The 25014-nt window shown below is 43.7% G+C and overlaps 1 protein-coding gene and 2 long non-coding RNA genes across 13 annotated transcripts in view; 2 read left to right on the top strand and 1 right to left on the bottom strand.

The window, feature by feature from the left end:
* LOC115496799 (uncharacterized) overlaps positions 1 to 15529 on the top strand; it is a 249852-nt gene extending 234323 nt beyond the window's left edge. For all 5 annotated transcript variants that reach the window (XR_012057751.1, XR_012057749.1, XR_012057750.1 and 2 more), the window contains one exon: positions 260 to 15529. This is a non-coding gene — a long non-coding RNA (uncharacterized lncRNA). The remainder of the gene's footprint in view (positions 1 to 259) is intronic.
* Positions 15530 to 18379: 2850 nt separating this feature from the next.
* On the bottom strand, positions 18380 to 21370 carry LOC140684856 (uncharacterized). Its single transcript, XR_012057752.1, has 2 exons — positions 21234 to 21370; positions 18380 to 18942 (listed from the first exon to the last, which is right to left on the bottom strand). It is a non-coding gene; the product is annotated as an uncharacterized lncRNA (long non-coding RNA).
* The window catches only part of SALL1 (spalt like transcription factor 1), a 16757-nt gene continuing 11754 nt past the window's right edge, over positions 20012 to 25014 (top strand). The window contains exons 1-2 of one of the 7 annotated variants that reach the window (XM_072934347.1): positions 20012 to 20143; positions 21076 to 21168. In XM_072934347.1, the coding sequence (XP_072790448.1) occupies positions 21093 to 21168 (76 nt within the window). In that variant the 5' untranslated portion in view covers positions 20012 to 20143; positions 21076 to 21092. Of the gene's footprint in view, positions 20144 to 20242; positions 20265 to 20569; positions 21169 to 21440; positions 22047 to 23194; positions 23304 to 25014 lie in introns of those variants that run through there. The other 6 variants (XM_072934348.1, XM_030282701.4, XM_030282703.4 and 3 more) reach the window with 6 other exon arrangements.

Below are 25014 nucleotides of genomic sequence, written 5' to 3'. Positions count from 1 at the left end.
AATTAAAGAATGTTTTAAAATTGTGTTCCTTAGGATCTTTCACTAAAAACAAGCTCAATTGTAAAAAAAACTGACTAAGAGTGTGCTGATGTCACTACTGCAGCAGTAGTCCAAGTGTAGATTGTATATTGCTTAAATGATTCAGATACTTTGATATGGTTTGGCAAATGAAAACCTTCTCTTACTATAAGTCATTTTTAGCATCTGGATTTGCATGCATGTATTATATCTGTTATATTAATTACATCTATTTTCACAGGTATAGACAGACGTACCCCAGTCATGTGGCGCCCATGAATAGATCCAGTGAGCCTGTGCAGCTGTGTTTTGATCAGCAAAGAGATTTCCTGGCATCAAGAACTGAAATCACCTTGTGGGTATGACAAGCACATCTAAGTATGTAGCAAGTGAAAATCAAGGGTTTCTGTAAGGAAGAAGTAAGGACACCTACCACAAAAAATTAAAGGTAAAATAACCTTTAATAATTGCAACAATGCAAACCCCATTCTGTGCATTGCTCTAAGTTGGCATTTAGCCATCCATCATTTGCTGGCTTATAAAGCTGATTTGTGCTTTTTCTTCCTCTCTCTGTTTCTAGAAGCTGCTGGCCTCTTTTCACCACTCCTTTCCCATAGGCACACAACTGGGACCCAAACACTCTTTTGTCTTTTCCTCTGAAACTCTGCTTTGTGACACATGGGGAAAGGGGGAGTTGTGAGCAGCTTGCTTTCTTCTTCATTGTGTAATGCCACTTATAAACTCTGTCGATAGACACTTGGAAGGTGTCTAAAATGTTAGACAAGGAAACAGGTATAATTCAGAGGAAATCTGATCTTGACTGAATAGGGTCAAAATGCCTCAACCACCTCTTTCATTTGAAACTCCTCATTTACAGACTCAGCACTTCTTTCATTGTGGCTTAGAGCCGACAAATATACGTGGGGTTTGTGTTAGTCTGAAAGCTAAGAAGTGTTAAGGAAACTTCCCAGTGTGACCACTCAGGACACACTGCCAAGGACAGAGACTGTCACTGATGCCACCGAAGCCCCTTCCCAGCAGCAGCCGCAGTGACCGGGCATGTCCCACTCACGGTGCCACCAGGTTTCCCCGCCAGGTTTCCCCGCCAGGTTTCCCCGCCAGGTTTCCCCGCCAGGTTTCCCATAGCAGAGTTTCAGGTGTCTCCTTCCATAACACAACTTATTCCTGTCACAGCGACGCAGGAGCAGCCCGAGCTGGCGCCTCCAAGGAGGACACCAGCCAAGAAACCCCCGGCCTTTCATACCTTATATACCTTTTATACCTTTTATCCTCTCCCCTTATCTCCCAGGGCAAGTCTCGCTCTTCGGCTCCCGCCCCGCTCTCCGCGTCCATCATCTCGCTGGCGTCACCCGTCTCCTTTGTTACCCAAAATATCGGCGATTCCTGGCTCCTGCTGTGTCTCTCAGTGTCCATTCACCTGGCTGGCATCCCCCATCTTCATGCCTTTGTTATCCCAAGGGTTGGCACTTCACGGCCTCTTGTCTCGGCCCCCACCCGCAGCTCAATCTACATCTCAATCTCCAGTTTGTGAGCCGGGTTACCTGGACCAGCAGCATTCCTCAGCAGCTGTTGGTCTGGATTTAGGGAATTCTGGGGTTAAACAAACTCTGTGGAGAACACACAATTTCTATCACTTCAAAATATTGTAGCACCAAATTGTGGAGAGTACAAAAATTTGTTTTTAGGAATCCTGTTTGGGTACCCCCAGGTATTAGCATCTAGCAGTTGAGCTCAAGCTCCAGCTTCCTAATTCCTGGGTCTATTTGAATATGTTAATTAAGCTCCCGAGGAACCAAAAAAAAAAAAAAAAAAAACAGGACTGAGCTCTAAATTATGTGTCTAAGAGTTTGAATTTTCCTCCTGACATTTAGAAATCTAAGGCTATAAGCCACCAAAGGCTTTTGAACAAAATACTTGTGGTCATTTCCAGACTTGGCCACCACAGATATTTCTTGAGCTTCCTGGTGCAATATTTTATCTCAAGTTCTTTTTGCTGAGTATTCTAAGAATGATTTACCAAGATAGTTGATAAAGGTTCATATAGAATATATTCAAAGTATTTGTTTGCTATATTATGCATCTCTTTCAACCTGATTTTTTTTTTGTTATTATAGAAACCCCTTCTAGTGAAAGCTATTTGATCCAGGAAAGCATTAGCTAACCAACAAAGTTTGAAGCTTTTAAGTAATTCTCAGTATTTTTGTTTCAATATTTTTGTACATCTTTCTCTCTGACCAAAACCACAGATGGACAGGCCTGACTTTCTCATCACTAAGGATAATTTATATCACACCAGCAGTAAAAAAGGATCTGAAAAAAGTGTGGATGTACTTAGAGGCCCTTTAATATCCTTTCACACTATTGGAGTAGCAGACAGGAATCATTAGCTTATGTCCTCATCCCTTCTGTTTCTTTGCTGGGAAGTGCTTCAAACAGGACTGGTGCGGGTTGGGAACTGGCAACTCCTCCTCTCCTGTTCCTGAGCTGCTGAAGAACAGTCACATCAACACACTCAGCACAAGAGTGTTTCTTCACATTTATCTTAGGTTAGCACTTTCCTTTATTTAACTGTCTCTGATCTGACTATATCTGATCATTCCTTCATCTCATTTTCACTTAACCTTTTGCCCTCTACACAGACTAAGCATCCTATCAGATATCTCCCAAGGGACCTTCTTTTCCTCCCACTCCCCCTTTCTCCACTCTTTCTCCGATTTAGGTGCTTTATGCCACTCCTGCTAATTTACCTGATTACATGGAAGGAGCTGTAGATCTTTTTATAATTGCTGTTTTACTTAAAACATTGATTCTTTAGCTCCTGTCTGTTTTCTGGTCATCACACCTCACTGGAGGCTTCCCTGGCTTAATGAGCAATTCTGAAACCATAGGAAGAACCAGAAGATGGGGGTCAGTGTACATTCTGATATTTGAAATCCACTCCATAGCACCCACAAGAGGATTCTTGGCACCTGCCTAGTTAAACTGAATGTCCAGTGTTATCTCTCCAGGCAAGTAAGATTCTGGCAATCACTGTAGTCCTGTTTCACTCCTCAGTCTTTTTGACACCAACACATTAATTCTCCTAAGCTCCTTTGTCAGATGTAAGAAGTTCTCTCTTTTTTTTTTTTTTTTTAATATGATTGATAATATTGAATATTTCTTTTAACCTTTTACTGCCATTCCTGGGATAGGTGATAGTTTTTGTTAATCTCCAGCATGCAGTAGCACATCTTCCAATCACTTACTAATTATGGAGTTCATTTGCAAAATGCTGCTGCTTAATTTATGACTACCTGTGAAGCCCCACCTACCATTGACCATCCAACCACTCCCACTGTCAAAGGTCATGTAAAGAAAATCATTGCTTCATACAGAAAATCCTTCTAGTTTAACACAAAGAATGTCAGTCCTTGAACAAAATTTGTCTATATGGTTTCATATGATGCACTGGAAAGGGTGCAAATAAAGCAGGTTCTCTGGTTCAAAGCAGGAAATGGCCCAACTGAAATGTAGTGGCAAAAAATGTCATCATTTTGTTCACTTCCAATTTCTTGGGGGAAAAAAATAAAAAGGTTGTCTGAGGAGACACAAATATGTAAAAACAAAAAGACCTCCCAGGAAGACTTGAAATATGTTCAAATTACACATCTACTCCCTGCTCCCTAGAACCTAGTAAATATTTCTTTGGCCCTGCAAAGTATTTTAGTCTGAACCCAGGAAACCTCAAATTGACCTTGAAAATAAGATTCCTCAGTATTCAAAGTAAATGTCTCAGCCGCATTACTGGAGGGGTTGCAGTTTTCTGATTGAACATATAAAACTTGTCTCTTTTGGTCAATGGGATAGATTATACTGCAGGGAACGGCTTGTTTTCCCAATTAGCTGACCACAAGCACTTTCAAACTCTCTTTCTCAACTTCTACATCTCAGTACAATGGTGGTGGAAAGGTTAAAATATCTGGTTTGTGCCAGTAGAGGCAGGGTTAAGCCAGTGAAAAGCAGTAGTGTCTATTTCAGTGGAGATACACCGACCTACCTTGCTGAGTGAGCAGCCAGAGCATCTCTCTACAGAGATTTTTGTCTTCTTCTCAGCTAGCAGATGGTTTAACAGCATTTGGTACTCTAGATCCTTCCAGCATACCTTGAATCCCATCTGAGATTTTAGATTGACTATGTCTGGATTTGATCAGTTTTATCAGTTTATTTTCCTCTGATGTTTTTCTCCTCTGCCAGCTGCATCAACTCTTCCTCCACCCAAGACTCACTCTATGGTAAGTGTAATGAAAATATTCTTTTGAAACACTTTGACATCTTCTGACATCTGCCTCATATTCAGGTATAAATTTCCCAGGTCTGGTTATCAGTTCTCTGTAGAAAAGTGTGAGCATGTGTTCCACATGGACAAGAAAGGTCTCAAATTCCTCTTCTGTTGACTGGTCGATGTCTATCAGCTGATGAAGATCTCTGTGACTACAGCCTTCCTTAAATGTCATAGCCCAGACATAACTGCTTTCGTCCAACAATCTTGCATAAAACAGACCAAAATAACACTTGGACACTTTGATTAGCATCTACCATATAAATTGAATTAAACCTGTCTTTAATTCTAACAAAAAACCAAATGCAGTATTGGGTATTATGTAAAATAAGGTGATGCTTTTTCAGAATGAGCCTTTCTGTTTTTCCTTCAGCTTGAGTTTCTCACTTGAGGCCAAGCACACGTGTTGAAATGCTGTCAGCTAGTGTTTCACAGAGGCTTCTGGTTCAGGGCACCAGTGCAGGCACCCAGCTGCCCAAGCTGTGGCCCTTGCACCGTCCCCTTGTAGGTCCTGCTGACTCCTGGGTGTGCTCAGGCTTTCATTAGGTTGGAAGTTGTAGCCACGTGGTGCAGATTTAAGGGCTCTGTGTGGCTCAGGTAATATCCACACATCTGAGAAGGATGGTGCTGCTATCCAAACAGAATGAACCTTTGAACTTTGTTAGGCTTTTAATATGACGTTAAGCCTCAGATTTATAAAACCAAACCAGAACAAAACAAAAGCGTGCTTGCTTTCATTCTGTGTTCTGATTTTGCATTGGACTGTCAGCAAAGCAAACCTTTTACCTACAAACAGATGGCACACAATTCTGAGGGATTTTCCCACATTTGATGAACACACATCAAGTCCATTTACATGAGCATGGAAAATATTAAAATGACTACCAGATCTGTATAGTGTAAGACACCTGGAGCACATTGCTGCCAGCAAGCTTCTGAGGTGGGGATATTCTGGCACACAGTCACAGTTCTGGGGACTGGGCCATTTTTGACTCAGGTTATTGCATCTTTTGACACCTAAAGACATGTTCACCTCTGACCCAGAAACATCTGCAACGTCAAACTATAAAAACGGGAATGGAAATGTAGTTTTTTTTTTCCCCTTACTGTTATTTTTATTTTCTATTGAAAGGGGTTTTAAAAGGTCTATGAAATGTAAAATTTCTTTTTTTGCCATAGTTGCAAAACTCATTTCAATTTTTATCTGAGACGCACTTGTAGCAAATTTCCAGATTTGAAAAACTAATGCAATAATCCACTCTGAGGCCCAGAGTCTGAGCAGAGCCTGGGCTGCATCTCCGAGGCAAAAGGGGGACTGGGACAGTGAGCAGCCTTGTTCCCGTTCCCATCTTTCACCCCCACTCTCCCCCAACATTTTATATTGCTTGCAAAGTTCTTGTATGTTCTGGCTTTGCTTCCTAAAGTAGCTCTGGCTGATTTTAACTCACCACTTTTGCTCCTTTCTGTGCAGGCAAAATTGATAACCAGTTGGGCCATTACTGCTGCTGCTCTGACACGGCCCAAGATCAGAGCACCAGCCCTCCTGGTGACTGCACCAGGGCTGCAGGTTCTTCAACTGCAAACTAGTACCGACTGGAGTCTCCCTTTCACCTGTCTTGTTCCCATGCAATTTCTATGCACAGATTTTTGTCTCTTTTTCACTTAATTGTGCCTAGTAATTCTTGGCCCTAAAAACAGAGCTGGGACCTTTCTGTGTGTCAGTCTTCCCTCCTGTAGAATGAATTGTGTGGTTTGTAGTAAAATGGGAGTATCTTTGAATGAATAACACTATGTAAATCCCCAGATTTACTGTAGTCAATTTGTCATTTCATTTAACATGAGAGGTAGACTATAGGGCAGAGTATCATACTACGTTGATGGATAAGTTATTGCTGTAGTTGAGTTTGCCAAAATTAACACATTTATTATTGGAAAACAACAACAATGGGGAAAAAAAAGGCTCAACCAAGCAAAAAAACTTTGGAAAAGTTTCTCTTTTCTGAGTACAGGCATTTTATGTTAGAGCCTTAGAGCTGATTCTGTCTCTCCCAAGTTATAAACCCTTATGGATGCACCATAAACATGTCCACCTAATGCAGAGAAAAGCAGATTAATTGATCACAGTAATATATTCTTATCCACTGAATAAGAGCATTCCACACATTGTTTCTTGTTTTGTTTCTGGCTTGTAAATCTTCATTGTAGGATACAAATGAAAATGACCCAAATATGTATTATTTATGAATAGGACTCTCAGATATTATGCTTTAGATTGATTGTGTTAGACAGGATATAACAGAAGCACAATAAGTCAATGAAAAATAAAAAGCAGAAAAAATGTTTCATGCTAAAAATGTAGTTCTAGTGACACCTCTTATATAAAGGACATTTCCAACACATTGACATTTATATTTATCATAGCTATGCATGTGATTTACAGTTGTCTAAGGTACTGAATATCAGGAATATCCATGCACATACACACCCCTTTGAATGATGGCAAGACACAGACTGCTGCATTGCCCCTTTTACAGCAGGCTTTTCCTCCCCTTTTTATTTTTCTTCTCTAGCTTCAGGGACGCAGAGGAAGCAGTAGATCAATAGGGTGTCTTGACTGAAGTTGCCTGCAGCACTTCCATTTCTCAGACTGGACACTGATGCTAACTATCAATAGCAATAAGAGGCTGTCTCAGACAGAATTAAGGCTCCTTCTTCTGCATGGCTGTCTGGTGCTTACTGATAAACATCTTGTGCACAGGATTGCAACAAATAAACCATTTCAAGTGTGCAAACTAGCCACTGTCATTCTTCCTATTGATACTTGCAGTGGGCTGAAGGGACTGCTACTTATTTTCATACAGTTGATAACATGCTAGATAAGGATACAGAAGGATAATAGCGCAAAGGCATAATGCTATAAAGTGTAGAAAAATCATTGATGAAATTCTCTCTGCTCCTGTAGAAACCCTGAGACAACAAAAGACGAAAATATTGACTTATGTTCAAACTACTTAAGAGAAGCTACAGCTAAATTTAACTATTTATTAACCTCTGATTTTTAGGTAATGTTAAAGATATCCTGCCAGGCTATTTCATTCAGATATTTTTAATTTATCAGTCCTGGATTTGCTAGTCCATTCTGGAAATAAAAGTCACCAGGGGCTGGATGCAGGTATGATATAGATGGGGAGGTTTTGGGCAGCATCATTCACTGGTCATTTGGCCTGAGCTATACACCACACAAGCAGTTGCTAATTTTGGAATAACTGAACCACTTACCCTCCCTCCCTGAAAACAATCAATTTCTCAACTGATCTATATCTCTGTAGTGCATTCCTGGTTTTCAGCCTGAATAAGGATGAAGAATCAGGTTCACATGAAATCACCATTAAAATACCATGGCTGAGATCTTCTTGGTGGTAAGTCCTGAAAACCCTGCCTAAGTCAGATATCCAGTGGAGTTATGCCAATTTGCCAATGAAGAGCTCACATGCTAATTTGGGGTTTATTTTACTTTTAATTTTGCTTTAAATGGACTAGGGCGGGGGAAGTGGTTCAGATGCTCTGCTGTAAAATCAACAAAGCCTTATTTCATATCCCCCCTCTGTGGAGCTCTAACCATTTACAGGAGCAAACAATTTGGCTCTGAGACATCTCCAGCTTTATATGGTGTGGGCTTTTCAGATCAGGAGGTTTGTTTTCAGAGGGAAAATTCAGTGATACATTTTGAGTTTCAGACCATCTTAAACAGAATGTATCATGTAACATTGTCTTCTTTCATAACAATGTTTTATATTAAATTTAGAAAAGGCTAATGTATTTTATAGGATGAGATTATTCTGAAGATAGTTCTGTTGTTCCTAAATGCTAAAATTAGGATGGTTGATGGGAAAATAAATCAAATTTCCAATATTTTAGGGATACCACTTATGAGTAGCCCTACTGAAAATATTTGCGTAATAAGATTCCTGAATATGTCCATGAATACATGTATTCATACAAAAGTGAAATAAAATGTTAACTGGAATTTAATTTGGGAGAAGAAAGAACAAAAAAGGACATACTACATCTCATAGAATAATCACTTATGGATATAGATATTTTCACTCATTTTTTTTTCCTCTGTACCATGTGCTGCAGTCAGACTTGCCCACCACACAAGAGCAGTTTGGGGGTGGAATAGTTAATGTCTGTCGACTGCTCAGAATCACTGCTGTTATTAATTGTCCTCCAGTATAGAACATGTACATTTTGCATTAATACCCTGACTAGCGAGACAGAGCATGCAGTTTCTAGCTAGGGAAGCTGGAATTTCAGAAATAGCTTGGCTCTTCATTTTGATTACTTTCTGGCTGGAGAGTTGGAGTCAAGCTAATTCATTTTGTAAACATTGCTGGTCATTCATGTACAGTGCATGGCATGAATCAGGGCCGGACACTCAGGCGGGTGCAAGTTCAAAAGTCCAGATGGAAATTCCTGTCCCACTGCACACGCGTGGAACGATCCATGCACAAAGTAAAAAAGATCATACATGTACTCAGTCAAAATTCCCAGCCCTCAAAAAGGGAAGGTTTCCTTAAGAAAGGTGAAAAGACAAGGGCCCTCACTATTTGCTGATGAGCAATCCACCCCTTGCACCCTAACAGCCAGCTTTCTACAAATATTTATACAGCTCAGGGATACAGCTATGGCTGCAACATTTCAGCACAAATATTAGGCCACAACCTCAGCTTGTCTGAATTGGCCTCAGTGGCATTACAGTGATTTACAATAGCTGAGCTTCTCCTTCCTTTTATTTTTTTCCTTGGTGCGTCTGACACCGTATGCCCTACATGCTTCTTTCAGATGAAGAGTGCATTCATTTTAAAATAAAAAATCATTTTAAACCAAGCTCTTCATCATACTAAGGTTTCTCCCAAATTTTAAGGGGGCCTCAGCAAAAAAAGATGTGTTAAAGAAACAGATGTGTAGCACAGCAGCACGCAGTTGAGTTGAGGTGGTAAGGCAGAAAGCCACTCCAAAAAATTGATTCTTTTGTTAAAAAAAATTACAGATACATATATAAACTCACACACAAACATAAAATCTGGTTTTACTGCTCCCACTGAAGAACTCCATTGTGCGTGTAGGTTTAACAGCAGTTACACAGAAATGTAAGTACACAGTTGTGTATTATAATATTTGTTTCTTAATGACACTAAGCCAGAATTCTTCAAAACTACATGAAGTCTTTCTTTTTCCCCAGTTTTTTCAAAACAGAAAATATTAGTAAAGCAGTATTTCTGTTTCCAGTGTTACTTGAAGCTAGAGACAGAGAAATGGATTACATTATATATTTTCTACACAGGCTGAGGGATTAATTTAAATGATTCCCCTAAATCAAAATAACTAGACTTTTTGGCAGCCTTTGAAGTTTAATGAATGTTTATTCTTGCCATCAAGTGTAGGTTTAGGGATACCCTGCAGGACCTCTTAAATAAGATATTTAAAGCTATTTATATAAAATAAGCCAACTTAAGATGTTTTCATTAATGTTATGGAGAAAATGCAAGAATTTAAAGGTAGTGAATATTTTGGTTTAAAAATTTTAAGTTAAAGATAGAGAATTGTTCCCACTGTGCTGTCAATGTCTATAGCTTAGGGTTTAAACATTAACTACAATTCCGATTATTTCAAAAGTAGGCATGATATAGAACAGGTCTGTTCTGTAGTTGTGTGCTCTCCTAAGTCTGGTTTCCACTCTTTTAGGGACACAGAAAAGCTGCTGTTCTCTTATCTTTCACAATACATTTGGCATTCCTTTCAAATGTCTCTTATCAAAGTTGACAACAAGTACCTATTACTTACAGACATTTCAATGTGGGTTTTCTGTAGAAGAAAATTAAATCAGGTCATGAGATGTAATAAACCAGACATAGGATTTCCAAATACATTTTATTTCTTTTATGGTTAATACTTTTTGAAGTGTACTACTGAAAAGCTGCATAAATGTAAAACCTGGTTTGCCTCTGATGACTGTGATTGATTAAAACAGTAGGTAATGTTCTTGGAGATATTTAGCTTCTGATAACTCAGCCATACAGACGTTCTCTGATTTTTTTTATTTTTTTCTGGAGGGCCATTTTCACATGTACAAAAAACCCTTGAAAACTAGATATTTTTTATATCTAAAATTCACAGCATGTCTTGCTGTTAAATTGCCACCTTAGAGGCCTTTTTTAAATTTCATTGAAAATGCATATTAAATCAAAGTGATAGACACATGTAATGTAAAATGTCTGTCAACAATTAGAATCCCATTTGGAAGTTTGTAAAGCATAACAATTTAAAATGAATTTAAATTGAGAAGGAAAGTTTTTAGATTGAGAAGTAAAGTTTTAGCCTGCAGTATTGCAATTTTATTCAGAACAAATCCAGATTGTTTTGCTCTTTTCTGAGCGAAAGAGAAATAAAAGAGCCAGAGCTTCTAATGTCATTAGTTCACTATCATGTGTCAGTCAAGCAATTTCATTCTTTCAGCAATAAAGCCCAAATTATATTGATTATTTGATTTTGAAAGGTATAATAAAGCATCAAGCATGTGAATAATATAGTTCCATGTAAAATCATGTTGCCCTGTAATGGAATCATAGAATGACTGGGAGAGACCTCAAAAGAACATCTGATCCAACCTTTCATTTTCCAGGAACCTAGAACACATTGCAACTGAGCCACTTGATGAATTTGTGCTCTATGCATTGAAAAGTGCTACTGGTTTTATTTGGATAGACTAAATCCCTATCCAGCAACACCACATGGCTTGAAAAAGATGTTTCTAGGGAAACTTTACAAAATATCCTTTGTATTCCTCTAAGATTTTACAAGCTTTACACATAAACCTCCTGATCCTGAAACCATGGGATCCAGAGGCAAAACAGAGCAGGGGCACACTGAGGCCGAGTGCCTCCAAGGCAGTTTTGCCCCTTGACTGTGTGGCCACACCAGGGAGGACTTGCCTACCTAAATGGGGGCTGGGACTGGCAGTTAAAAGCGTACAAAATTTGAGATGACACCTGGATTTTCCAAAAATCTTGAACCTAACAAAATCTGGGGTTAAATTAGGGTTTATGGCTAATATTTATTGAATACTATGTAAACATCTACAATACGGTTTGCTATAAAATGAAAGTATTTTCAATTAAGTTCAAATTTTGTAGCTTTTTTTTTTTCCAGTTTTACAACATGCACATTTCCAAGCAGTATCCAACAATGTCAGCTTTCTACACTGGAATTAATATAATCTTGTCGATATGTGCCAATGCTTCAGGTGCAGAATGTTGTATTCTGTTGTATATACCACAGGGTGGTATATAACTCCGTAAAAGCAGATATGCTTCCAGGACAGATATATTTTGTGTAATTCATCCAGATTAAATTCTGGCTGTTTCTAGACATTCCACTTATCACTTTGCTTGATTTTATGAGAATGACAATAAGAAAGCAGAATAATAAGAAATAAAAAACATATTCTACAGTTAATTTCTGAACAGAGAGTCAATCCCTTGAGAACTTTACATAGTATGTTATTGGTTACAATTATTGCAAAAATTATAGCATAACATCACAAGAAATTGATGCAAATTACCAGTAACAGTTTTTGTCTTTGTTTTTTTAGTGTTTTGATTGTCTTTGAGTAATCCCCTTGAAGAGCCAAGATTACCTGTGATTAGCAGATTTGAACAGGTGGTTTAAAGGGCTGTACTCCTAAAGTGTCACAGTAGTTTTGCTTTGAGAAGCAGTGAGTGCTTTCCCAGTCAGCAGCAAGCAGCTCCTGCAGGCTCCCCTGAATGTGGCAACCAGCACCCGTTAAGGATTTTGTTGCTCTAGGCAAAACATTAAAGGTAGGCCCCTCACAAGGCACAGTCTCTAGCACAAGAAAGTGTTACTGAACATTCTGCAGCCCTGGGCAGCTGCTGCTCGGGGGCTGGAGGAGGCAGTGCTGGCCCAGGATGCAGATGTACCTGTTTCTCCCCCATTAGGCACACATCCATCTTGCTTTTTACCTTCACTAAGGTTAAAGGGTTTAATTATTGCTTCTGCTCAGTATGAGCATCACTGGACATGGGCAGGTCTTGTCCCACTGTAGAGCAATCTGGCAGCAGTGAGGCAGAGGAGTAGCAGGTCTGGCAGCCCTTTGAGAACAGCACTGCCTGAAACTGAATTTTGCTATTTGAAAATTGTAGGAGTGAAACAAAGAGTAAGTGAATGATCCTGCTTGCACAGAGTGAGTACAGCAATGTTATTGTGTTGTGAGATTATATGTACAGTGTTGGAGAGGACAGTACTGAAGTTGGAGGAGGGAATGGACCATATTTATTCTTTCTTTAATTCCACTTAATTCAGTACATTTAGCATTTGGCTCTATGTTTCCATTAAACTGTTATTCTTATGTGTTATGGTATTGCTTGTGTTTTTGTGCAGCGTGAAAATGGAAGCTGCTTCAACTGCACAAGAAGCTAGGCTGAGCAAACTTGAGAGACAGAACAAGTGACTTCAAACCTTAAAATATATGGGAGTGCAAAGGTGTGTGACTGTCAACTAAATATGTTAACAAGAGAGTTCTCACCAAGAGGTATGGGATTTACATGCTATCCTTGTCACTGGTGCCTTCTCAAAATCTTTTCTCTCTCTAGAGTTGTTTATGCTCCTCTGCAGTTAGTAATGGCCCTGATCTGGCACAGTCACACAAATACAGCTCCTCTCAGAAATCAGTTTGTATAGACTGGGGGCTTAGACGCATATTTTATTTGCAAACAGCTGGAACAGCTTAAGAAGTTACTGTACCACACATTGTTGCCCCATGCAGGAGATTTCCATGTCATGCAAACGTTTGTGCCAATGGCAGAGCAGCACAGCCTGGTGGGACAGGGCCATGCAGGCGTGGGGCAGAGAGGAACCTTGGTCAGGAACAGGTCTGATCACCACAGTTAGCCCCTGCTCCAAATTCACTCATGTGCAGGTCTAGACTGAAACACTGCTCATGCTGTGCTGTCAGTGCACTGCTTCCTGCACAAGGATGAGTGACACTGATGATGTTTAGGATTGGGCACTTACATTGCAAGCTTCTGAGGAAAAGAAAAGTGTCTTTTCGTAGTCTCAGAAGTGAGTAAATGATGGATCCTGCTTTACAAATGGAAGTAGAATAAACACTGGTGTTTGGCGTAATTCCTAAATGTGCCATGTTGTCTTATATTCAAGTACAATTCTCCCTCTTTTGTTTTGCCAGTTGCAGCACATGACAAGCAGTTGAATTGCTGAACCATTACAGACTGGGGCTACATTTGTCTTTGCACGTATGATTTTTTGCACCACGTAGCTTTAGTATTATCTAAAACCTACTCAAGCTTTAAATTCTCATTCAGGTAGTACTTCTAGGGTGTCAGTGGCTAGGAGCAAGCTCAGATGAGCTTAATGATTGTGTACAGTCCTGGGGAGAGCCAGCTAGTCTGCAGAAAGCTGCTTAAGGATGTAAATAGACATGTTCTGCAGCCCTGGACACTGCATTTGAGAGGGAATTTGAAGTTCTGTGAAGAAGGATTGAAACACAGAATACGTAACTCAGGGTGAGATTCAAGACACGGCTTGTACAGCAGGATGAAAGTCCAGGCTTACTATATAAAGCATATGAAGGATGGAAACAATTTTTCTAACCCCAAATCTGGTTTCTGGATTTCTGAGGAAGGGTCTTTTAAGTCTCTGTGTGAGGATTGTGCTTTGAATCCTGTTATTTGAGCTTTTCTTACGTACGGAAAGGAAACTGTGAGTCTCATTTTCTGGGTGATAACTGTGTGATCTTGGGTTTATGAAGCAGTACTTTTCAAGGCTGTTTCTGGGTCACTGATGTAGTATCTGTTGATAGTTCAGTAGAGCTGGCTGGCAGCTCAGTGCTCAACTCTTTCTTTTCTGCTGAGGAATTTTTCTAAGAAATCAGAAACCCCTGGAGTTACCTTTTGAGGTAGGTAATGGCTGTTGTTGCCATCTGAACATTATATGATCACTAATAGGAAGAAAAGAAAAGTGCAAAAATGTGGCTGGGGATCAGACTGCTTCATGAGGAAATGGGCTCCCCACAGGACCCAGCTAGTGCATGTGCAAGTCTCTGAGCAATCATATTGCACTCAGAGGGTGTGTTCTGCACAGCACCATCGTAGACCAGTTCTCCTACCAGGCTGGCTCAAACTGGGGGCAGAAGGTGGATGGGGAGGATTCTGCTCAGCTCAGGCATGGAAAGCAGAACATTATTCATGAGGCATTTACTTTATTGCAACTAGCTGCTGCCAGGCCAGCTCCTCGTGTTGCTGCAGAGAGCATGACAATTTTCACGTTGTAAACACCATGCATTAATCAGGGCACCTCAATATTATGCAAACAAAATGTATGTACTTACAAATACTTCCACTGTATTCGAATCAAAAATATGTCATGAAAAGGAGAGGGGCTGTCAGGTTCATTTCATTAGGCAAGAAATTCGGGACTCTACAGGCAACATTCCCCCTGAGGTTTGAAGCATGTTAGTCTTTAATCACTACATATTCTCCAGTTTAAAATGAAACATTAAAATGTAAATAAACATGTGTACTTTGTAACTCTGATTTGCAGTGTAAATCTTTTTATGACACCAGGTCTTACTTCATTACATGACTACCCTGTCGAAATTGTCTGTAAGTTCTATTTCAGAGAAAATATTCCTGTGAAATTTTGTCTTTGTGTTTATATTTTGACAGAGTACAGAATTTTAGTGTAATTTTAATTTAAAGGTAAGCAGATCCTACGGGAACATCTTGTTAAAAACATATGTTTTTCCCTGAATATCCGGGAAAATACATCCCTTGGTCCTGCTCCTTTATTTGTTTTTAAATTACTCCCATTTTCATATTTTATACTATTTCAAGTAGTACTTTGACAAAGAAATTATAACTGTAATATTTTATTAAAAATTGACACTAAGGCTCCCATTAATAGATACCCAGATGAACAGTGACAGAAACTGTGAAGTTTTCCTACTATATAAAGGCACTTTCCATAAAACAAGATATTTGGAAGAATTGTTGGCTGATATAGCAGGTTACATCTCATCATCTGATATCAGATGTAATTATTCATGACTCTTCTTTTGTCATGTACATAATTCATGTTTCAGTGTCTTTTTTTCCCCTTGTCCTATCCAGAGTTTTTTTCTGTGCTGAGACATTACAATATGTATTTGAAAGATGTCTTTGTAGCTTAGAATGGATTTTTTCTTCTTTTTTTTAATCTAAGGCTGGAGAAATCTCTGTCACTTCATTTCTAAACTTCTGGTTTTCTGGTGGAGCCACATGGTGGCTTTATATGGCTGCGATACCCTAGGATATTAAAAAAAAAATTAAACTGGGATGCAAAGGCATGTGGCTTGCAGAGAAAACTTCCCCTGTGGCACCAAATAAAAATCTTGGTTCTCTATAGAACTTATAGATTCACTCTGTCCATACCTGATGACCACTGTGTAACAAATCACTGACCTTAGCAGCCTACCTGAAATGCCCTCTGTTTTATTTTTTAACCCCCAAAAAAGGCTTATAAAGGATAGAGTGATACCTTGGGATTGATAATAATGTTAGAATCAAAACACTTTCTCAACTATATGGTATTTAATTTTAAAAAAAATTAATTTTTAACACAGGAAATAAGACATTCTGAGATATATATGTATATGTATAAAGATATCAGAGGAAATAATAATGGACTTGAGGGTGTGAAAGTATTTGTAATTATTAGCACTCTCTAGTCCTGTAAAAGTGCATGGAAATCTTTTGCAGTGTTGCATATTTATCTTTCTGTTTGTTGTTTTCCTGCCTTGTGGGCTGTACATACGAAAGAGTTGCCCATACACTGATGCACGACAGATTTTTTTTTTTTACTCCTTGGGTTTTAACATTCTTGCCCGAGTGAGAGAATTTTCCATCCAGCTTGTTTACTTCATGATTTATGTCTAAATTGACAGAGTCCTTCGGAGGCATTCGTGTTAAATTTGAAACAAACATATTTAATGCTCGTGTTGTAATAAAACAGCTAAAAGAGCAGATTAAAAAGATATGCACAGAGGGGTCTGATTGATTGAGGGATTGATTTTACTACTTTTCCCGTAGGTGGGTAGTGATGGCTGTAAATCTCCTGATAATCATTTCAGAAGCACCTTCATCAATAAACTCAAAAGGGACAGCTAGGTGTAAAAATTTGCCAGCCATCAGGTCAAACAAAAGGCAGCAAATGTGTAAAGTAAGAATTGAATTGAATAATCCCACCATGGCTGGTTATGGCATTAGTCATTTTTATCTCGGGGGCAGAGGAGTCATCACTGAGATTCTCTGGGATTTAGGGGAGAGAAAGGGAGATGTTCTTTCCCTCTATTTTTTTTCCTTTGACTAAACCCATATTGCTTACGATTCAATTATGCGGGTAAAAGCTTATGTTTGTGAGCAATGATCAATTATTAGTTGTCAGTAATAATGGCGAAGTATTCAATTCTGGTGCTCCCTCCTCTCTTTTTTTTTTTTTCTTTTTTTTTTTTCTTTTTTTCTCTTTCTTCCCCCTGGAGAATTACTATTAGAATTTTTTTTTAATTAAAAAAAAAAAAAAAAGGTAGAAGAAAGCAAGGAAGGGGGAAGCTGACAGCATGCCCACAAAAGCAGTCCTACCTAAACCCACACAGTCACAGGGCTTGCCATGTCCATGGTGAATAGCGTGATCCGGGCTATTGATAATGAAACAATTCCGGAGCGCTGGTGCTCGCTGCCCCGGGGTAGCTGCGCCCCAGGACTGTCTCAAAAGTTTATTATACATCGGAGCATAAAGCCAAGTTCCCAGCTGACTGCAGCATCTGGAAGCCCCTAATTACACACATTTCTAAAATCTATGTAACCTGTGTTAGCTGACAAACGGCGAACTTGCGAGGTCAGCTGGAGCGCCGTTCGGAACTCCAGCGAAGTGCGGCTTTTTCAGTCAAAACAGAGGCAAAGAGAGAACACAGAAAACGGAGGAGGAAGAGAAGGGAGGAAAAGCCCTCCCTGAGTGCGAGCCCGAGCGGCGTGCGGAGCGGGCAGCGCTGTTTGGGGCCGGGCTGCGGGCAGCGCTGTTTGGGGCCGGGCTGCGGGCAGCGCTGTTTGGGGCCGGGCTGCGGGCAGCGCTGTTTGGGGCCGGGGTGCGGGCAGCGCTGCGCCCCGCGGGTTGGGCTGCCCGAGCCTCGGCTGCCGCCGCCGCGCCCGGCCCCAGGGCTCGGGGGTCACGGGCACAAAACCTGAAATCAGTCGCATTTACTGCCCCCCACCCGCACCCCTCCATAGTTAGCGAAGGTGTTTTATAACTACGAGGGGATTGTGCAGCTTCTAACTGCGTCGTGCTAAGGGTGTTGTGCCTGTTCGCAAACCTGAATAACAAGAATCCGGTCTAGTGTGATGCATCTCATTGGAATCGTCTCTCAGCAGAATGAACTGCAAATTATCCCCTGTTTACCATCTCCCTTCAGTGCTCATCTCAATGAACTGGAGATCGATCCCCACCACGGGTGTCTTGGAGCCAGGCTGATTTGCATTGAAGCGCATTAGAAAGCCTCCCACCTCCATTAAAATGAATAATCCGAGAGGGGAAAAAAAATCTCCAAGGTGTGGCGGGGAGGGAAAAATATGTCACTGTCATTCGGAGCGTCGAGAGGGAAAACCCGGGATCAGAGTATTTACGCTTGTGAACTCTCACAACTTCTGTTAGAGACAATGACGTTTAATTGATGTATTGCTATCAACAACAATAAAGACCGATTTTTCTCTAGCCCTGGCACCGCTGCTCTGCCCCCACCCATTCCCCACCCCTCCCGGCCCCCAGCGAAGGAGAGGAAAACAAACAATAAATAATCAATCGGTCTTGGATGAAATACCAGGCGCCGCTTTAACACTAGCGAGGAGAAGAGAAACGAAAAAAAAAAAGTTGTAAAACTTAATTTCTCCAAATTAATTTCTTTTTCTTTAAGCCACTCTTTTTCGTCTTGTTGTTGCTGTTGTTGCTTTTTTAATTACCTGTCCACGGCCGCCTTTTTCCAGCCACGAAGCAAAGGTACTGCACATCTGGGGAAATTTGTCTCAAGCTTAATCGGCAAAAGTATAATGAAATTGTGAACGCGAATAATTTTGGGAGATCGTCTAGCTTAGAAACCGTAGGAAGCTAATGGAGTGATTGATACAGTTAGAAATACAGGCATAAATGTGCAAATAGATCCGCGTGGGTATTTTGTGTGCATCTACGTGTGGCTAGCAGTGAGTAAGGAGTGCGTTTCTGTGCGTTCAGGTTCGGTTTCTTTCCCACTGTCTCAGGGTACGGAGGGTGACAGCCTGAGCTGAGTGTATCCATCTCTGCCGAAACATCTCTTTAAATATTCAGTGAAAAATAATGTCATGTGAAGTACCACCTATAGCAACATTATTATCTTCATTCTTCAACATCATCCCCGCTGATAGCTTCGTTTGTCTTTTTCTCAAAATCTACTGTACCGAATGCTGCGGGGAGGGAGGGGGCTCGCCCTGTGCAGAAATGAAAAGAAGCGTCAATGACCACTTTGCAACGCTGACTAAATACTGGAGTGGCACCTGGGAGGATTTCTCGGTTCGTATGCATTTGTTTGGGTGGGTTTTGCGACTGTTTTTCTTCCCCCCACCCTTATTGATAAACGTTTTACAATCTCTTTCGTTTAATAATGAGAAGAAAACGCCAGTAAGCCGGTTCCTCGAATGGGAAGATTTGTCCCTCTCTCCTTTCTCCTCTCGCTCTCTCTAGGCTTTACCGGCTCATTTGAAATTGAAATGAGTTGGATCTGATCAGCCTCTTGCTTTTACAGAGAGTTTGTTAATATTAATACGGGAAAAAGAAGTATCTTCTACAGAAGAGTAAATAATCCAGCGGGGGGAGTGGGAGGAGAGAGCACTAGATGGGTCAGGGTGGAGGGAAAGAAACTCCTGTACTCCCGCTTCTGCCGGTTCAGCTTATTTTACAGAGTAAATTTCCGTGCCCGCAGCAGCGTGACGCGCGGAGGGGCGCGGAGAGCGGAGGTCGGGGGGACACCCACCATGTACCCGCAGTACGTGTATCGCCGGATATAGGACACATTCAAAAGAGCCTCATTTGTAGCCCCTGTGCAACTACACTTTTTATTTCAAGATCGTGACATTTGTCTGTGAGAGGTTCCTCCTCGGAAGTAACACACGGGCGTAAGAGTTTGAGCGCCGCGCGTCCCGCGGCAGGAGCGCGGTGCCCGCAGGGTCCCGGCGCCGGGAGCGCTGGCACCGGGCACGGGGAGCGCCGGGGGCCGGGCCGGGCCCTCCGCGCCAGCTCAGCCCGGCTCCGCCTGCGCGCACGGCACCGCGGCCGGGCCGGGCCGGGCCGGTCCCTCCGCGCCAGCTCTGCCCGGCTCCGCCTGCGCGCACGGCACCGCGGCCGGGCCGGGCCGTTCCGCTCCGCGCTCCGCGCTGGCGCGGCCGGGGGCGCCTCCGGCGGGTAGATGCGCGTCGCTCCCACGTCCAAGAGGGAACAAAAGTCAGGGGCGAGCCGGGGGAGGGGGCCGGGGGAGCGGAGCGGGGCCGCGGAGCGGGACGCGCCGCCGCTCGCCAGGGGCTCCCGGGCGGACTGACGGCGAGCGCAGCCAACCCGCGCGGCGCGGGGGCGGAGCGGCCGCCCGGTCCGCCCGCCGCTCCCAGCGGCGCCCTAATTGTCCTGGGAATGTGTGAGGTAAAAAACAAACCCTTCCTATTTTCAGCACCCCTCGGGCCGTGATATATGGAAAGAGGAGCGGTGGGAGGGTTGGGTGGTGGGAGAGAGATCTGGGAGAGGGCGAAATGGATCTTTATTTGTAAGTGCGGGGACAAGAGGAAGGAAAAAAAACCCAACCAACCAAACAAACAAAAAAAACAGGAAAAAAAATACACCAGAAACTTTTTCGCAGCAGCGGGACAAGCGAGCGGCAGCGGGGCCGGACTCTCCCCGCGCAGGCACTTGCCGGGTGCGGGGCCGACCCTCCGGGGCCGCTGCTCCCTGCCGGCCGCCCCAGCCGTGCGTCCTCCCCCGATCGATTCTTGGTCACCCTGCCCTCCCTCCACCGGTTCGGACTGCGGGCGAGGCGGGGGGAGTTTCAGGAGAAAAAAAAAAAAAAGAAAAAAAAAAAAAAGAGAAAAAAAAAAAAGGAAAGAAAAAGAAAAGTGAAACGCAGGGCAAGACTGTGGGAAGGAGGGAGGGAGGCGCGGGGAGCCCGTCGGGGCTGGAGGAAGGGGCGAAGGGAGACACATTCCTATAGTAACCGGGATGGCGCGATGCAGCTCCAGCTGGTTGCTAAGAGGGTTAAACTGTATCCAAACAGCTTTGGGGAAATCCAGCCCCTTCTCCTGCCACATGGATCGACTCATTGGGTGGGAGCGGCGGAGAGACAAGGGTCTCCAGCAAATCAGCGCCTAATTGATTAAGGCGAGCTGGTTTGAATAGAGCTGGCCATGTGCCAATCGCCTTTCAAAGAGCCCCTCTATGATTAATCGCAATGCATTATTGATAATCATAATTATAGCAGGACACATGCGCGGTGCGCGGAGGATCGGGGAGGCTGGGGGGGGAGGCTCGATTTCCGTAATTTTGAGAAGATTTTTTTTTAGTAATTTTTTATTCTGCCCCAGCTGATGTTTGAGCCAGCATGTCGCGGAGGAAGCAGGCGAAGCCTCAGCATTTCCAATCCGATCCCGATCTGGCCTTGTTATCCCAGCGAAATGGTGAGTTCTTCTGCTCTCCCTCACACACATTTTAACACAAACACACACAAAATAGATGAACTTACCTTGTGGGGAGTCGGAACCGCGCCGGGCACTGGTGCGGGACAACAAGATCTCCCGGAGTTATATGCGGGGGGGAGGGGGGTCCTTCTGAGGTTTTGATCCAAGTTCTTGGGTTTTATCTTATTTTTTTTTTTTTTTAACTCAGCGTTTTGTTTCGTCTGTTTCTTAACGAAACTCCAAACTCTTTCCGTTTTTTGATGTTTTCCCTCCGCCCTCTCCCAGCGGGGCGGTCTGGCATCCTGAGCCCGCGGGAGATGGATCCGCGCCCCCCGCACGGAGTCTCTCTCCGCGCCCCGCGGAGCTGGGAAACAAAGTGGGGCTGCGGTGGGGCGGCTGATCCCGTAGCCCCGCGGGACGGATGCCCCGTCCGGCCACACACGCTGCCCGCGCCGTCCCCCCGAAAGGGCCGGAAAATCCCCCCCGGGCACCCACTTTCTCGCCCGCCTCCCCCACCCCCCCGCGGACCCCAGCGCTCCCGCACCCCCCGCTCCCCCGCAGTCCCGCCGGCCGGAGGACGCTGCCCCGCCGCCCCGCAGCCCGGCCTCCGGCGGCACCAAAGGCTTCCTGGAGGCGGAAAAGTTGCCGCCGCCGGGCCGGGCCGGGCCGGGCCGGGGGGGATCGCCCCGTCCCGGGAGCTGCCGCCGCCGCGCCGCGCTCCGCGCAGCCGCCGCGCTCAGAGGGGACTCGGCGGCCGCAGCGCGGAGGCTCCGGGTGGCGGGGAGCCGATTTGTTTTCCCTAAGGTTGTGGTTTTTTGTTTTATTTTTTGTTTTGGTTTGGTTTTTTTTCCCTGCGTCTCCCGCTGCCCTCCAAGCCGGTAAGCGAGGGATAAACGCTGGCTTTGTGTCCGCCAGGATTTGCAGAGGGAGCGTGTGAAGTATCTTTTTTCTTTTTTTTTTCCTTACTCCCTTTTTCCCTCCCCTCCGGAACAGGGGGATTTCGTAGGAGCTCGGCACAGCCCGGCGGGCGGCGGAGGGGACGCGCCCTCCTCCCGTACCTGCGCCGGGACGCGGGCGACAAGTGGTCGGCTCGAGGGGCGGCCGGGCGGCCCGGGGCAGCGTCCTGCCTGCCCCTGCCGCTGCCAGGGCCGGCTCCGGGCCCCGGCGGGCGACCATGAGGAGGGCGAGGGCCGGGGGGCCGCGGGGGGACCCGCCGGCCGCGGGTGCGGAGGGCGCCGCGGCGCAGAAGCGCTTCAGGCGGGCAGGTAAGGGAGGACCGGGCGCGGCGGAGCCCCCGCGCCTCCCGGCCCGGCCCCGCCGCTCGGAGGCACCGGGCGCTTCCCGCGGCAACTTCTCGGGGAAGCGGCGGCGCGGGACCCTCCGCTGGAGCGGCCGCTCCGCGCCCGGCGGTGCCGGCAGCGCTGGGCCCGCCGAGCCGGGGCACCGCCGGGGACGGGGTCCCGGGATCCGCGCGTGGAAAACGGGGCCGAAAGTTTGCGGGATGTTGTGCTTCGCCGGGAGCATTTACCCGGCTTCCGAAATCCCCTGAATGCCCTCCTCGTACACCAGCGAATAGATCAGCACTGGCTCCACGGAGCTCTGTGAAACAGTTCTTAAAAGTCATTTGGGTCCTGAGAGTCGATTTGGGGTTTTTAACTGAGTTTTGTGAGCTTTGAATGCACTCGAGTTTTACAGATTCCTCAGCATAATTCCCTTTCTCATCTCAGTAAACGTATTTATTTTTCTTACGATATTATTCCCACTTCCGCTCGAAGTTTGTAGTAGGAGTTGGAGAAGCGTTACGTTTTTAGTTGTCTTTCATCGGCCTCCTGTGAAAGAATTTAGAACTTCTTAAAGTGAGCAGAGAAAAGAAAAGCAGAGAGGGATTTTTTTTACGTCTTCACTTCGTATATGATTGAATCTTTTGACATTTGCTATCTTTTTTTGTTTGTTTTTAGTAGGTGGAACAGGTCAAAAACACTTCAAAGTATCTTTTTTTAAAGTAGCCGTTCTCTTCTGTTTCTAGTCTTTTGATCTGATTTTGCACATCGTTTTCAAATGAAGTACAGTGGGAGTGTGAGAAAGGAATGTTAACTGAGCAGCTTTCCTGCCTGTTGCTAAAGGATGTCCTTGAAGTAAGTTGGATCTTGCCTGAAATGATGGCATGGAAGTGAAGCTTTTGTTTAGTTTGGGTGGCTGTCGTAAGTTAAAGAAGTGAATGACTAAGTTTATTCTAAAACTATCGACCAGTTTCCTAGGAAAAGCAGTGTGCTCTACTGTAAAATCTGTAGGAGCCTGCCCTTTCTCTTCCCTAGTGCTGTGGCTGGTTTACACGGCTGGGCGCTAAGTGTGAGCCATTGCCCGAGGTGTGCTTTGTGGTGCTGCTCCAGGGCTCGGAACCAGCGGCACCGAGCTGCCCCCGCCTCGCCTTGCCCGGCTCCCGGCCCTGGCAGCAGCTCCTCACTTGAGCAAGACAGGGTGGGAGAGCTGCGGCGGGGACGAGTTTGCCTTATGTGCCTGTGAAATTGCAAAACAAAACTTGGAAATTCCGGGCGCTTCTTTCTTCTCCTTTCACGCTGTGAGTTCAGGTTTGTTAATCCATGTCGGTGCAGGCGAGGGGAGCATCGCTGCCTCTGCAGACGCTGGTAGTAAGGTACTGCTGGGCAGAATTTGGAGCGAATCCTTAGAGTGGCTCCGTGAAATCTTCTCGCATCTGATTTGAATTCCGGTTTGTTAAAACTTTCTGCCATAGTTTCATACCTAAAGATCAATAGGGAAAAAAGTTCCTCACACTGCATCAGCATGTTTTGGTTTGGCCTTTTTTTTTTCTTATCTCACTCTGTCTCTTTCTTTTTTTTTTTTTTAAAGTTCAAAGCTCATGAGTTCACTCCCACCCGGAAGATTTTCTACTTTAAAATATATTTCTAGTGCAATCAATGGATAAGTACGTTTACCCTTGTAAAATCTGTGTATGTGCACATTTGATAAAGTTCATATTGCAGTAACCAGAGCACCTCTCAAATTAATAGCAGAAATTACTTGTAGCATAAATTATATTCAACAAGTAACTAATTACTGATAGGAAGTGGGTAAGAGATCGTGGGATTATTTCCTTTTGTTAATAACTGCAGCCATTTTCATGACATTTTAGATTTTTTTTTTTTTTTTACAGTTTCTTGGAATTACATTCCAAGTTGTAAAAGAACATTTTTGGGGTGCAATGTTCCAAGGCAAAAGTTGTATTGGAGAAACAAACCATCTAGACTTTGACAAAGAGAAAATATTTACTGCACTTTCCTTAAAAGGCTCATCAGAACCAGTGCCTTTTCATGTCAATAATGGATTTTGGTGAGCTCCTGCTGCAGCATTACGATCATCCACATAATTGTTGCCCATGAAATAAAAGAAATTATGATTGCTTTCCTCAGTGGGATCTGGAGGACAGGATGCTTAGGAGACAGAACTGCACAGTTAGGCTGCTTTTAGTTCATTACATAATTAGGCCTTTTTGTGAGGTAGCTGCAGTCTGTTGGTTCAGGATACAGACACTTGGGGTTTTTTTCCAAAGGTGAGCCCAGGGTGTAGAGGGCCTTGTGAAATATCACTTATGCAGATGCAATTCAGAAATAATTACTGAAACCCATATGGTGGAAGTTGTCTAAACCCAGTGTTAGTTCAGACCCGTTGTGTGTGTGTTTCCCCTACATAACCCCAATCTTTGTCTTGCTGCAAAATATTTATGTTTTAGTTTGTACCTTATTTATCTTTTTGATGCTAAGTAGCATCTGGCTCCCTGAGGACAAGCCCTCCTGTATATTTAGCTGTACCAGTGCTTATTGCATAACT

The sequence above is a fragment of the Taeniopygia guttata genome, chromosome 11 (assembly GCF_048771995.1).
Source record: "Taeniopygia guttata chromosome 11, bTaeGut7.mat, whole genome shotgun sequence".
Taxonomy (NCBI): domain Eukaryota; kingdom Metazoa; phylum Chordata; class Aves; order Passeriformes; family Estrildidae; genus Taeniopygia; species Taeniopygia guttata.
The sequence above is the reverse complement of the archived record's forward strand: the minus strand, read 5'-3'. Positions and strand labels throughout refer to the sequence as shown.